The 15,220-nt window shown below is 35.0% G+C and overlaps 1 protein-coding gene and 1 non-coding gene across 2 annotated transcripts; one reads left to right on the top strand and one right to left on the bottom strand.

Moving 5' to 3' along the window:
- The first annotated feature begins 9,629 nt into the window (after window positions 1–9,629).
- LOC104595097 (auxin-induced protein 10A5-like) lies at window positions 9,630–10,040 on the top strand. Its single transcript, XM_010255682.2, has one exon. It carries the CDS (start codon window positions 9,630–9,632, stop codon window positions 10,038–10,040), a length of 411 nt encoding a protein of 136 aa, XP_010253984.1.
- A 4,483-nt stretch (window positions 10,041–14,523) lies between these two features.
- On the bottom strand, window positions 14,524–14,596 carry TRNAF-GAA (transfer RNA phenylalanine (anticodon GAA)). Its single transcript has one exon. It is a non-coding gene; the product is annotated as a tRNA-Phe (tRNA).
- Between the last annotated feature and the right edge of the window lie 624 nt (window positions 14,597–15,220).

Raw genomic sequence — 15,220 nt, 5'->3', positions numbered from 1 at the left:
TCTTGTATAGCCCCTTACGTTTATTATCAAAAAAATCGTTTTGTTCGAATATTATTATGTTATATCTTATATCAAAATGTTATGATAAGAACAAGCTAGTGTTTGAAAATTATCAGGGTCTAAAATGTCCTTTTATTCATTTTTCAGATTTTTTTTTCTGTTTTTGTGGAAAAACAGGACATTCAGAAAACAGGTGTATGTTCTCTTCATTTGTTTTGAAGAAAGAAAGTATAGATATATCCTTACCTAGAAAAATGGGGTATATTGGCCTTTGAATACTTTATTATCTATTACAGCATATTTGGGATCAGAAAAAGTGGGTATTGAGAAATCAGAAGCAATCAATATTGAGAAATCAGCATACTTGGGATCAGAAAAACAGTAGCAACCCAACCCAATTCTCAATACTATCTACTTGTCTTCGTTAAATCCCCAACTTGAAGCCCGCGAACCCAAATAACAATATGGAGCCCATTAACACATGGTCCAATTCTAATGATGCCAATGTGAAAAAAGCTACCTTTACGATATTGCACACTCAGAGTGCAATGTTGCATTCGGAGGCTGGAAATATATGATATTGGAAAAACTCGTAATCGATCGATTGTTATCATAAAAGTAGGGGTGCAATTTGGGCGGGTCCAATCTGAGCCTGGATCGATTCAACCTGCAATTTTACTCTGATTAGTTTAGATTTTTGGTCTTTGGATTGCACTCAATTGATTTTATCCTAATTTGACTCTGGCCTAATCATATACATACATTTATTATATCAAAATTTAGTGTAGGATGATCGATCAATTCGAGCTTAGTTAGGAATGAGCCCAATCCAAGTAAATCAAATTTTAATGCAGGATAGGTTTGGATTTGATAGAATCAAGTTTTTGGGTTGGATTTGGGTTGAGTTTAAACTTTGTCCAGTCTGCCCAATTTATACCCTTATATAAAAGTGGCAGCCAATCAGGTGTTATTTACCAAAATTCAAGGGCAAAGATAGAGATCAGACAACACAAAGGCAAACAATAAAAAAAAAAAAGTTAAACAACCGCTAAAAACATGAACAATTCAAAGCACATAGTTTGATGGATGTGATACAACCTTCTCCTATTCATTTTTTTTTTTTTTTTTTTAGTTTGGAAAGTGTACAAATGCAAATATGTTCAGTACAAATACATACAAATAATACAAAATATAAGGTTTTACACTCTATAGTGCAAATACAAATATGTATAGTGCAAATGCATACAAAATAATACAAAATACAAGGTTTGCATTCTACAAATTTGTATTTATACTCTTTCCAAACTGAGCCTAAGGGAAGATATTTCTAATTTGTCAGAAAAAATAGTTTTTTCAATGGTATATGGCTAGTCTTCACCATAAGTTCAATTTCTCAATACATAATAAAAAATATTCCTTGAAAAATTAATAATAACATCATAAGCAGCGCAACCAAAGGAGGAAACAAATAAAAGAAAAAATTAAAAGAAAAGAAAAAAAAAGCTGTGGTCCAAAGTTGAAATGATTCAATTTAGTTGGTATGAACAAAATTAGTAGTTTTTATTTTGTCAAAGTGATTGTATAGAAAAGGCAAACAATATTTTTCTTCCATTGTTTTAAAAGGCTTAAGCCTTTTGGCATGAGGTGTATGCTTTGAGGCAAGGCACACAAATTTTGCTTGCTTGAGCCTCGCAACTTTGATATGAGGCGCCCTAATCAAAATGAGACATGTGTGTCAAGCCTCAAAGTGTGAAGCATAGCTTTAAGTGTAAAGAAAAGCCTCAAGAATAAATGATTATTTAGTGGTTGTGATGTTGTTCCAGCTGTGGTGAATGAGCAACAAATAAATGAAAAGCATAGATGATTAGAGGCGATCCCCAACAAGTAGCATTTTGACGCTAAAGTTAGTAAGAGAATGAGGTGGTCGGATAGGCCAAGCTGTTCAAGATGAAAATGAACTTAGCTAGCCGTATGAGTTGAGGACCTAATAGAGCAAGTGAGTTATAAGACTTAGTAGGTGTTTGGCATTGGTGCTGGGAACATTGCACTGTTTTTTGACAAGAACAGTATTGGGCATGTGGAGTTGCAAGAGAAAACGATGCTTATTTTTTGTTTGGAACCAATGCTTTCACATATGTTGCTTTATGAGAAAACAACACTGTTTTTGATTGGTAATAGTGGTCACAGCAACGTTTTCAACATGGTTTATATTATCCAACGTCCAAGATGATGCCACATTGATGCCATATCATTGCATTGTTGGCAGCAATGTATCATTTTCTTATAAAACATTGAATTTGGCATTGTTCCAGACCACACTTTCCCGATTTCCAAGGTCTAGAGCAATGTTTTTTTTTTTTTTTTTTCTGGAAAAACGGTACCAAACAAGAGGACGTTGTTTGAAGCACTACTTTCTTTGATGTGTTTTAGAAAATGACATCGATGTCAAACACCCACTTAGAGAGTTCAAGTAGTAGAAATGCCAAGAAGAATTTTACCTTGATGCCCAGCATGGCCCGTACAAAGTGTAGGCCATGCCGTGCCAGCCCACAGGCCGTCTTGAGCCATGCTGCCTTCCCTAGGGATAATTTGGGGGGTCGTCATGCTGTGGGCTTGGGCCACAGGTTGAGCCTTGGGCATGGGCCGAACCGGGTTAGACTGGTTTTTTTTACATTTTTTATTTTATTTTATTTCTTTGCTAAGTAAAACTAAAATATTTAACTTTCCTTTGGAACTATTTGAAAAAATAAAAAATCTAACAAAGAAATGAAAAAAAAATACTTAACCAAATTAGAAGTCAAAGAGACAGACTCAAAGTGAATAACAAATTGGAAGAAAAATATGAATTTTATTTCATTTAAATTTGAATGATACAAAGCATACATAGTTGGATAAATGACAAATGCAAATTGGAAAATGAAATAAATTAATAAAATATAAAAAATACAATTTATTTACAAATTGAAAATAAAAAATTGCGTTATTAAAAATATCAAATAAATTAAATAAAATAAAAAAATTACAATAATTTGAAAAAATGCTATACAACTATTGAGTATACAAAAAATATTGACTTCAACATTTTCTCCTATTGTTCTTGACTTTGATCATCTGCTTCAGGTGAAACATCAAGTGTAGTATCATGCCTTCCTTTGTCTTGTAATCTATCTTCAACATCCAGCCAATCTTTAAAGCAGATGCACATCTATAGATGTTCATCTTTTATACAACTTCTCTTATTGTCCTACACCCTAGTACCTGCACTAAAACAAGACTCCGATAGAACTATAGACAAATTTGCTTGTTGTCCACTAGGATAAAATATCAAAATTATTTGTTACCTCTAAGGTGAATGAAGAATCACCTAAAGTAGAAAAATTTGCTTGTAGATAAAAATTAAGTTCAATAAATGAACTTGTTGTCAAGGTAGTAGATTTCTACCTCTTATTAAATTAAAAAAGTTTTTCTCTTCCACTACTGAACTCAAGTTTAGAAGTGGAAGATGTAGTTGTACAATTTGTATAATTTTTATTATTCCCTGATGCTTCATATTCATATAAACTATACATTTCAAATAATAAACTATTAATTTCTTATTTTTTATTTCCAATTTCAATATTCATATTTTCACAATATGTTTCAAGTAAAATATCTAAACCATCTTTCCTAATCCTAGGATCTATTATTGTAGCGAAGCAATAAAGAAGAGAAATGTTCTGCCAATATTTTTTAAATTTATTTTCTATTATATCAACAATACTTTTAAATTGTAGATTCTTTCTATATTTTACAAAACAATCACTAATCATCATTAATTGATAAGCTAAATTACAACTAGTTGGATAATAAATACCCGATAATTCAATGGTTACATCATAAAAATATTTTAAAAAATCTTATACAAATTGTCATTTCCCAATCTTTCTCTATGTTTAACATCTAATATAAAAGGTTTATATTTTAAACCATAATTTTAACATAAATATTTAAATTCTTATTTTCTTGACCCAAAACTTTTAATATATATAATATATTCATAATCTTAGAAATATGAGTAGAAATAATATATAAAGCATCCTAAATATATAAATTTAAGATGTGGCATGCTCATCTGATATGAAATAATTTACCATTTAATCATGGTTTTAATTGAGATTTTAAAATCATTTATTACTGAATTATTATTACTAACATTATCAAAACTAATAGAAAATAATTTATTGCAAATTCCATAAGCTTGTAAAGTATTTAAAATACTTGTAGCAATGGTTGGGCCAATATTTGACCATTCAAGCCTAGTAAAACTTAAAAATTCTTTTATTTAAAAGTCAATTTTCATCAATAAAATGACTAGTAACACAAATTTAATTTATGTTAAATTTGGAAGTCAAAATATCAAAAGTAATTGATAACATATAAATTAAATTTTGTTTATATGAATAAAAAATTTTTAAAGCATCTAATATAATATTATTCCTAGAAACTTTTTAAAATTGTGGATTTACAGAATTACGTAACCATTTTTCAAGTTTAGTATCTTCAACTAACAAACATGGCTGTTTGACATGTACAATATATTTTGCTAATTCTTGTCTCATTTTTTCTTGAAAATATTTAAAAGTATCAAAACCCCCTTACCCAATTTGTATTTGTGTTGTTTCTTTTCCTTCTTCTTCTTCTTTTTCTTCTTCTTCTTCTTCTTTTTCTTCTTCTTCTTTTGACAAATATCTCTTTTTCCCTTCCCCCGAACCTCCTCTACTTAAATATTTTCTAAACCGGGCTAATCAACTTAGTGACCTTCTTTTTCTTTCCCCTAGTATTAGTACTAGAGGTGGAAGTTCCGTCAATATCAATAGCATCCATATAGGTGCTAATACTACCATGTTGTGACTGAATATCGTTGACATTGAACATGTTGGGGAATTGGTTTTGGGAGGAGCTGGCCATTTTTTTAATTCTAAAAAAATAAAAATTAATTTAATTGCACTTACTTGGATTGATGGTTCGGAATCCCAACTTGATTTCAATGGTTAAAACCTTTCAACTCCAAGAGTCCAAGCCTCCCAAATTGCTAACTTGAGATACTTGAGCAAACCTTCATGTTGACACTTCAATAAAGTTGAGAATTAGTGAATTGGAGAATGTATAAGAGATTGAGAGATTAGGACTTGAGAGAGTATGAGAACTAGAGAAGAGATTAAGATAATTATTGAATTGGTGTGATGAGAATGATGGAAGATAGGATTGTTTATAGGAATTGAAAATAATTCAATTGCTCAAAATACTCTAAAACTAGTCATTTTTTAGTTGTTAGGAGAGGTATTTTGGTCATTGTAAAGTTATTTATCATTTTACCCAAAATACACCCCCAAACTAGTTGTTATATAACTGTTGGGGGGCATTTGTGTCATTCTTTCTCCCCCAAATTCAAAATGCATAAATACCTCCTATATAGTTGTTGCGGAGGGGGGAAGTATTTCTATAAAAAAAACCCTAAAAAAAGCTAAAACTAGTCGTTGGGGACCCTAAGCCCAACATGGCCTACCGTTCCGTATGCCGTACTGGCTCATGGACCTGAAACCCTAGGCCCAACACAGTCCGGACCATCGTGCCAATCCTAGCACGACCTATGTGCCATCGTGCCATGCTGGCACTAGGCCCGGGCCGACCTGGGCCGACCTAATTTACACCTCTAGGTGCACCCTTGTATAGGTGCCTAGGAGTGTTGTTGTGCTCCTCAATTGTAGGACACCTGTTAGGAGTGCAATTTGGGCGGGCTTAGGTTGTTATTTTGTCAAAATTTGAATAGGCCCGACCCTATGCAGCGTAAAATCCCAAAATGAGGTACTCGACTTACTCCCCTAACACCCGTTAGCTTTTGAGGTGATCACCATCCAATCTATTGTGAGATATGGGCAACATGACGAATCCAACTTGACACATAAAAAGGCAGTGCGAGGAGGTTGGGAGCAATTGCACCAACCTTGATGTTAGGGGAGTAAGTCGAGTACCCGATGATGCCACGTCACTACTCTTTGGTTTGTCCAGGCCCTTGACTACATGGTAAGTGCTCGGCTCAACCACTTGTCAACTTCTAGTTAGTCCACGTGGTGGTCTAATCCCGGGCTCAATTTACAATCACATCAGCTTTTATACAAAAATTTTTATATATTTTTTGCATTTCTAGTTTAATATATATATTTTAGTTCAAAATAAACCAAATTCTTAGTTTCTTTTGGATAAATCGTGGATTTTTTTTCTTATTTTTCTAAATTTAACATATCCTAAGTAGACCTGTTCATGGGCCGGCCCGGGCTTTCACTTGTCATTAAGGGAAATATGCTAGGCCCGAGTCCGAGCTCGAAGCCCGACCTAATAAAAGAAAACAATTTTCTCTATTCAAATTAAAATTAAAAATTCAGATAGTTTTTTTTTTCTATTTAAATGAACAATGGGCCTACAAGGTGGTTTTTTTCCCATTTCTTTTATATTTTAAAACACAGTTTTACATTCTTAAATCAAAAAATTTATTCAAATGGACATAATCACATTATTCACTTTAAGTCTAATATTAGGTCGGGTCGAGCCGGGCTAGGGCCGGGCTATTTTGACAAAACCCGAGTCCGGCTTGAATTTTTTGCGGGCCGGGCTTTTTGGCCTGAATTTAAGCTTGCGGGTCTATTAACCACGTTCAAGCCCATCTGGGGGGCCGGGCTGGGCTGGGTGGCCGGCCCGGCCCATGAACAGGTCCAATCCTAAATTGTTGGGTGACCATAAATCTAATATCAATTATATGGATGATTCAACATATGTTTCCTTTGTTCTAAATTGGTCAATTGAATAATTTGAAAACATTACATTTTGAAACTTAAAATGTAAAGTATTAATTGTTACTTGATTAGTTATTATTTTGTTTTACACTTAAAAGCTAAAATTATTATTTATAAACTTTTATTTTATGGATTTTTGTACTTTTTATGATCTTATCTTGATATATATTATATGCTATTTTTATCATTTATAAACTTTAATTAATTTTTTTTCTTAATTTTTAAAATCTATGATTTGAAAAAGCCCAACGATTTGAACCATTATGGCTCAACTACACCTTCAACCTTTTTTAAACATTATTTTTTATTAAAACTTGGTTTCCCCTTCCCTCAACATAAATCATCATTTATTTCACAGCTGAAAGTCTATATGTAATAATCAATCAACTCAACTAATATGCCTTACCTAGGCAATTGCATATGGCTCATGTTTCTATATTCTACTTTACATATTTTTACATATCAGATATATGTAATACTAAGTCAGCTCTACCGATTTATTTAGATGTTAGTACACCTAAGAAAAGCAGAAGTCTGACCTTGATTTTTTTTTTTTTTAATTTAAGCTTTTGGTGACGTTTTACACTTTTTCTTCTCAACAGTTAAGGTGATAAGTGATGAGCCACATGTTTACAGACTGGGACTAATTTTGATGAATTCTTTTTAGCTTTCAACATAAGTATGGGGTGCATATGGAATGCAGTAGAACGGTAGTTAGATGGGTTAATTAGGTTGCAATTTTTAGTTGGGAAGCTCAAGTCTGCACATAGCAAGCCTAATTACATGACAGAATCAAAACCTAAAATTCTACCTTTTTTTATGTAGCTTTTCCCTAACGTTTTCCTTCAAAATTTGATGACATCAAACAAATAGCTTTGCTTTTTAGAAGACAAAAAAGCTTCTCTGAAAGCATTAAACAGACCGGCCCAAACAGTCTTGGCTCCATGTAATAACTTGGTGCATTAATAAACAAGGCACTGTTGTTCTAACAGAGACAACTCGAGGTACGCAGATCTTCGCAAGTTGCACACAAAACCAGTGCATGCGCTCGAGTATTGTAACCGATGAAGATGACGATACCATACAAAACCAGTTTAGATTAGCCAGAAACCATGGGCAGGAATAAAACAAAAGTGCAAAAACCTCCTCCTTCCACACAGGTTTTTTATGTTTGTTGACAAGACTAGGCAATGAAGTTTTTCCGACATGAACCCAGAAAAGGGGTCCCTCTACACACACAGAGGAGCCAGAGGATACGAACTTTTCTTGATAAGCAAACAAATGATTTAGAAGTTATTGAGATATTAATAGAAGACTTTGCTTTTGAGCTTATCAATGAGGTTATGAGCTGTCCTAATAGAATTAAGTTGATGAAATATTATATAAACTTAATTATCTGAGTCAAAGTAGATAAGTAACTTAGAGATTCGATCCATCCAGCAACTGGACTGAAACTGAAAGGAGCGTCCATCCAGAGATTCAATAACATTTTTTATCATCGGAAAGTAAAACTAGCTAGTACTGATTTTCATCAAGTCTTTAGTAAAAAGGAGAGCTTTCAAAATAAAATATTTCTACATGCACCAAATAAAAATTTTCTACAGACGTGAACACACTGTTAGAGAATAGGGACACTTAAATAGTTTAAGCTTTTGCGGATTTCTTTAGGCTGTATTTGGTTGCAGTGTACTAGTACAAATGTATGAGAATACAAATGAAAAAAAATACAAATTTTGATTTAATTTTGTTTTGGATTTTACTTATTAATTTTATTGAAACAAAAATAAATGAAAACTTATACCCAAATAATTTGCACTACCATAATTTTGCATAGTGCAAATGAAACCAAACACAGACTAATATTCATCTTTTGTCCCTCTATTATATTCTATTAAATTTGAGCATTAGGTTGAATGAATGGTTTCATGATATGCACAAAAACCAAAGGTGCCAGTCCAGAATGCTTGGAAAGTAAGCCTCATTCGCAGATCAAAACATATTATTTGAATCACGAAAATATGTCAGAAGATGCCGAAATGATTTCAGGGTTCATGGATAAGGCACAAGGCAAAGAGTGTAAAACAATGTTAACATTTCTGAGAACCAAAATGAATTGATCATCCACATTATTAAATATTTTTTTCATTAATTTGTAGCTTCCCATACATGATAAAAGCAAACAGCTAGCCAAGATAAAATTCTGTGAAGGTCACTTTTATCTGTAGAACGATAAAGATATATGATTCAGAGATTCTTGGTAAGGAGAAATGGTGAATTACCCTACAATGGACCAGTTTATTGGTCGGAAGAAATTAAGAAAAAGACCAATTTACTTGATCCTGACTTCCGATCCTTACAACATGCATGTTAGTGTGCCGAATCAGAAATAAGTTAAATGAACTAACGGCGAACACCGTCGTGATGGATTTGATGGTGATCATGGGTGGTGGACGCCTGGACGGAGGAGGGGAAGAGCTGCCTGGTGGCCGGGCGGCCGGGCCTTTAATACGAATACTTTTGTCCTATGAACCGCATACAGCGTCTGTATAATGTGTTTGTAGACCCCATCGCTAAGCTGGTGCCTGGTGCTCGGAAGGGGACGTATCGAGAGTTGTGTAAATGACAGGGTCGATGGAAATGCATCCACATGCAACTTTCACTCGGTCCCTTTCACAGATGTAAAAAATTTATCTCTTTTGATACTTCTCAAAGACCAATATTAATATCCTCATGGGCTATCGGCTGTGCACAAAATCATCAACTTCCAAATAAATCTGTTTTCTCTGAAATCGCTTAAGCATGGCTAAATTGAGAAAGGCTGTGAGAGATAAGAAAGCAAGAATGTTAAGCTTCAGGTTTATCATGGAGAAGCTACAAAGGAGTCTCTGGCTAGCCTCAAGGTTAGCTTTCAACAACGACGATGAGACAGGCGAGGTTGCTGATGTTCCTGAAGATGTCAAGGAAGGACAGTTCGTGGTGTTTGCCATCGACGAAGGGAATCTGACGAGGTTCATTGTTGAATTGGGATATCTGAATCACCCCGAGTTCTTGAAGCTGTTAGAGCAGGCAGAGGAGGAATTTGGGTTTGAACAGAAAGGTGCCCTAGCAGTTCCTTGTCATCCAGATGATCTTCGGCGAATCCTGGGAAGCAAAAGGAGGGAGGGGAATGACGGCATGGATTGGAGTTCCTGTAATAAGGCCACTGATTGAAAGTTGCTAGGGATAAACATAATATGTATTGCACAGAATTCTTTTTTGTTCCCTTTCTTCTAGCTAATTAATCTAATATAATCCAAATTATGCATGGCTTATGTTCCTATACTTCAGTTGGGATTTGGCTTTCTTTTACCCTAGCTTTTCCCTTTGATTTCCTTCACAAGTGTAACATTTTTAATAAAATTAATTAGAAACATTTGAGTTCAATCATGGTGTAAGTAGTGCAACCCCAGCTAGACGACTGCAGCCCCAATAGAAACAGGTGATCATGCCTTGTTTGCACCATCTCCAAATATGAAGTTTAAATTTTCCTAGACAAATGGTACACCAGAAAATTAAAGATTCTCTTAAAATATGGGAGAGCAAGCTAAGATGGGCGATAATGAAGACAAGGTACAATGGCTTATTATACTCTCATCAGTCTCATGGTGTAGCCAGAGTGAATTCGAATGAAATGCCTCTCTCTCTCTCACACACACACATACACTGATACACACAATGGATATTTTCTAGTGTTTCCCAGCACAAAAGATGAAAAAGATAAAACACACACAAATTCCAAGTTACATAAATACATTTTGTTGTACTTGTACCAGTGCCAGAAAATACACTCCAAGCCATAAATGTTGGAACATTTTCTTTTCTTTTTTTTTTTTTTGGCAGAGAAGGGAGAAGAAACAGAAAAAACAAAGCACCCAGCGGGGGAAGGTTCGTCCCCATGCATCACTGAGACAAATATAAAGAACATTACAAAGAGGAAGAGGGTTTCACTGTGGATCTCAGAAGAGTTTCCCAAGTTGGCCAACCAGTCAGCTGCAAAGTTGGCTTCTCTGTAGACTTGGTGATCCGGTTCTTGTGGTTTGCTTTTTTTTTGTTAATGTTGTAATATTGAATCCATGTTGAGGCTCAATATTTGATCTATGCTGCAAAATTTACGATTCAAGGTGCATCTCCTAGCTCCAGTTCTGCAGAACAAGTTTTTTTTGCCATAGAATTATTGCTCAAGAACATATTTATTTGAAAATGAGTCTAGTGGAGAGAGAGAGGGAGATTTCTCTCCTATAGTCAGAAAAATAGATGGTAACATTGACGCAGCCCCCATGGTTAATTACAGCAGTATATAGGTTGAGGATGAGGTCTCTTGCAATCTACCATGGTGATGTTGGACAGTTGTGAAAAGCTAAATATTTGAAGAATTCTCAATGAGGATCAATCTATTCTGGATTGGTGATGCAAGAAATTGGCTTGGAAATTTCTCACTGAGGATCAATCTATTTGGGTTCAGTTGTGAAAAACTAAATATTTGAAGAATTCGTGTTTGTTTCCTTCAAAGGTAAGTACCAATGCTTCTTTTATTTGGAAATCGGTTTCAAAGATTTTGCTTAATAAGTTTCATGTTGAAGTGGGTGATAAAGCAAAATGATCATTCTCGTGGCATTTGCATGTTCCTTGAATCAGATTGAATGACAGATTTAGTATGCCTTGGGGCCCAGTTCCATTATATTGCCTTTATTTCAACTAAAATCAAAAGATTAGGCTGCGTTTGGTAATAAGGACTTATCTCCTTTTTGTAGTTAAAAATTCAGTGCTCATAAGGTCACTTTAACTGCAAAAAGGAGATAAGTCCTTAAAATAAGGAATGCCAAATGTAGACTTAATGAGAGATAATGGGGCAATGGGGTGGAATTCAGTTAAATGAAAATTTTCATCCTGCAATTATTGAATATATTGATATATTGGATGCAGATTTTAATCCTCAGTGGATTTGGACTTCTCATAGATCAGGGAGATTTTCGGTTAATTAAAGCTGCTTATAATAATGGTCTTCCCTCTAATTCTACTTTAACTGATCCCTCTAAGAAAAAGGTAATTAAATGGATTTGGAATCTGAATCTTGCCCCACGGTTTAAACATTTTTCTTTGGAGATTGTTCAATGGTTACATCATCGTTAAAGATAAAATGTGGAATCAGGAACAGTATGATTTGGTGCAGTGTGACATTTGTTATAATTCAGAAAAAAACGTTTGGAACATGTCTTCTGTTCTTGCAATTTGGCTAGAGCAGTTTGGTTTGGTCTCCCAGTAGGGATTCGACTTGCTAATTTTTTATCTGGGCATTTTGTCATCTATCTTTTTGAGCTTTTGATAGATTTGAATAATAAAGGTCAAGCTTTGGAATTCTTAAAATGGTTGGCTGTGGGGTCTTATTTTATATGGTATGTGAGAAATAAGAAGGTGTTTCATAATCAATAAGTCTCAGCTCAGTGTTTTATTCAGAAGATTTGTTTCACTATTGGTCAATGGGATACTTGTCACTGTTAATTCTGTCATTCATTCATAAAGAATCTCTCATAGGGTTACAGAGAATAATATTCCTTCTTGGGCCTCTTATTACACTTTCTGTGATGGTGGCTCCATTTGTTCTACTCTTAGCTCTTATGGGATTGTCTGTTTTGCTAACACTGCTCAATTTGATGGGGCTACTGCAGGTACTTTCTCATCTTTTTGTTCTGTAGAAGAAGATGAGCTGATGGCAATCTTCAAAGCTCTAACCTAGGCTAAACACAATGGAGAAATGCTGTTATCTTTTTGGATGCTTTGTCTGCTATTTGGCTTTTAAGATTAAAAGTCAAGGAGTTTCTTGGAATCTCTGGTAAAGTTGGGTGTCTTGTTACAGTCAAGGAGTTTGCCACATGTTAAATCTTCTAGTTCACATTAGAATCTATATCCTACCTTATATATTGGTGGTTTTTCCAATTGATGATATTAGCTGTTCAAGGTTGGATATAAAGCTTTTCCATTGACAACAAAATAAAGAAATAGAACTTTCCACTGGAAAGGAATTACTGTGAATATGCGGTAATTAAGCTTGGTATTCTGAACCAAATATAGACTGAAAAGCGCAGAAACACACGCCACTTTAATTTCCAACTTATTTCCATGTGGAAGGTTCCTGGGAATATAATAGCTCAAAGAGTGGAGATTTACCTCAACAAATCCACTAGAAAATTAGACCCCATAAGTATTATATATATATATTGGATTGTTCAAAGGCTCAATCCAAAACCAGGGCATGAATATCCCTCTTTTGTATATAGGTGCATTGTACGTCAAGGCTTTCTTGAAAGGTTTGCCAAATATATACACGAATCGAATTGGATGAAATTGAATGCAACCCATGGAATGGAACCCTGAAACATTCAACTTAATTAAGCGATATAAAAAACCATGAGCATAGTTTCCAAAATTTGTATGTTTGTATAGTAAACTGATGGTTTATTAATCCCATGCCACTAACAGGAGTAAGCAGCAAGGCGACAGACTTTTCAACAAAAACTCCATCTACTGACAAGGATAGACCATTCCAACATGTGTATGTGATGGGAATGAGCTAGCTCTTATCCATGTTCACGTCTGGATGAAGAACACAAGACAATGTGGCCCCAGAATGATATCATCACTTGATGATCACAATCTACTACTGGGTGGGTGGAACTGGAAACCCGGCTAAATGATAATGTCACACCAGACACCACTTTTGAAGCAAGATTTTGATTCAGGTGAAGTGCATGCTATGTGTACTGTGTGTTTTGTAGACGCCCCACCTCCCAGAAACAAACACTCAGAGAATTGACGTATCATGAGAATACGTTAAAGACTGAGAAGGTGCTCCACATGCAATGACCACCCTTTAGTCCCCTGGGAATTAAACAGCTCAAAGATATTGCCCATTCTTCACTCTTTTCAATAATGAAATCTCAGCTCTTTAATCTTAATCTGATATATATATCCAACAAATTAAAACATGAATTAGAGAGTTCTGAAATCACTTGCGGTTAAAAAGGTGAAGAGTTAGACTTGGAGAGATGAAAATGATGCTTAGACCTTTTCGTTTGTTGAATGTTGAGCTGAAGGCGCCTGAAGAGACGGTACCAAACTAGCTCATCATCTGTCATGGAAAAGAGCAGCAGTGAGTGAGCTAGCTAGCTAGCTGAGCTGATGTATAAGGAAGGGTACTGTACTGTTGTTTCAATGATGGGTGGCAAGCCAAAGTAGAGGTCCATTGATTATATATATTCATGACTTGAAATGCCTGACTATCACAAATTATTGGAAACTGACTGATCTTGATCGGAGGAATTCGATGGGGTTCAAACAAGGGGATCGAAAGTTGTTGCAGCTGAGTTGCAGTCCTTGAGTTTGTTGAGCAGGATTTCAGGAGGCGGGAGGACAAAGGAGGGGATATAGCTCATAGCTGGTGATGGTGATAGATGGCTAAGACAGCTCTGTATCAGTGTCTGTGATGGTGGATGAGAAAAAGAATAGATGTATAAAGCATCTTCTGGTATATTGGTTGCTCTGGGAGCTGCATACCAGATATCACATGGGAAAAATCATATAATTCTTTTTGTTCTCTTTTACTATCTATGATTAAATAAAAAGGAATAACAAATTTTAGTACCCTTTAAAATAATCTTGCGGTGAGCGTGGATCGAAAACGCGACCTTCAGATCTTCAGTCTGACGCTCTCCCAACTGATCTATCCCCGCAATCACAAATTACACGAGAAGAAGAATTATTATTTGACTACATAAGTCTTAAAAGGGACTTCTGATACATTATTGCACAGATGCAAGCCGTCCACCATGATTTATTATTATTATTATTATTATTATTATTTTTTGGATATACAGGATCCCAGAACAAGTGTAAGTAGGATCTAAAGCTTCAATTTCCTACTAATGAAGAAGAATAAACTGAGAACGGAAGAGGCCGGAGAAGAAGTGTTATCGGCCTTCAACCTCGGTGGGCCCCTGGAAAACCAAAAACTCAAAAGATTTGTAGATCTGTACGTGGATACTGTGGTGTTTTGCAGCCCCAAAAAGGCTCTATGTTAGGTAGGGTTAAAGTGACATAGGAAGAGGTAGAGAAGGGTCCCAAGAGAAGGGTTTAATCAAATTTTCGTTTTTTCCTTTCTGTGAGTATGTTGTTTCCTTTTTTATCTTGTTGAGGCCAGAGTTCTGATTGATTTGATATGTTGGTAACTTGGTATGGGTGTCTTTAGGGTTTCACTTCACTTGGTCTTTCTTTTTTTTTTTTGTGTGGCTTTAAGTGCTCCTTCTAGCCGGCCCGTTTGCTTCTTTTTTGGCTTAAACTTTTAAGGTTCTGTCGGG

Source organism: Nelumbo nucifera, chromosome 2, assembly GCF_055504915.1.
Source record: "Nelumbo nucifera cultivar China Antique chromosome 2, China Antique-T2T, whole genome shotgun sequence".
Lineage (NCBI taxonomy): Eukaryota > Viridiplantae > Streptophyta > Magnoliopsida > Proteales > Nelumbonaceae > Nelumbo > Nelumbo nucifera.
This window is presented reverse-complemented; position numbering and strand designations above follow the sequence as displayed.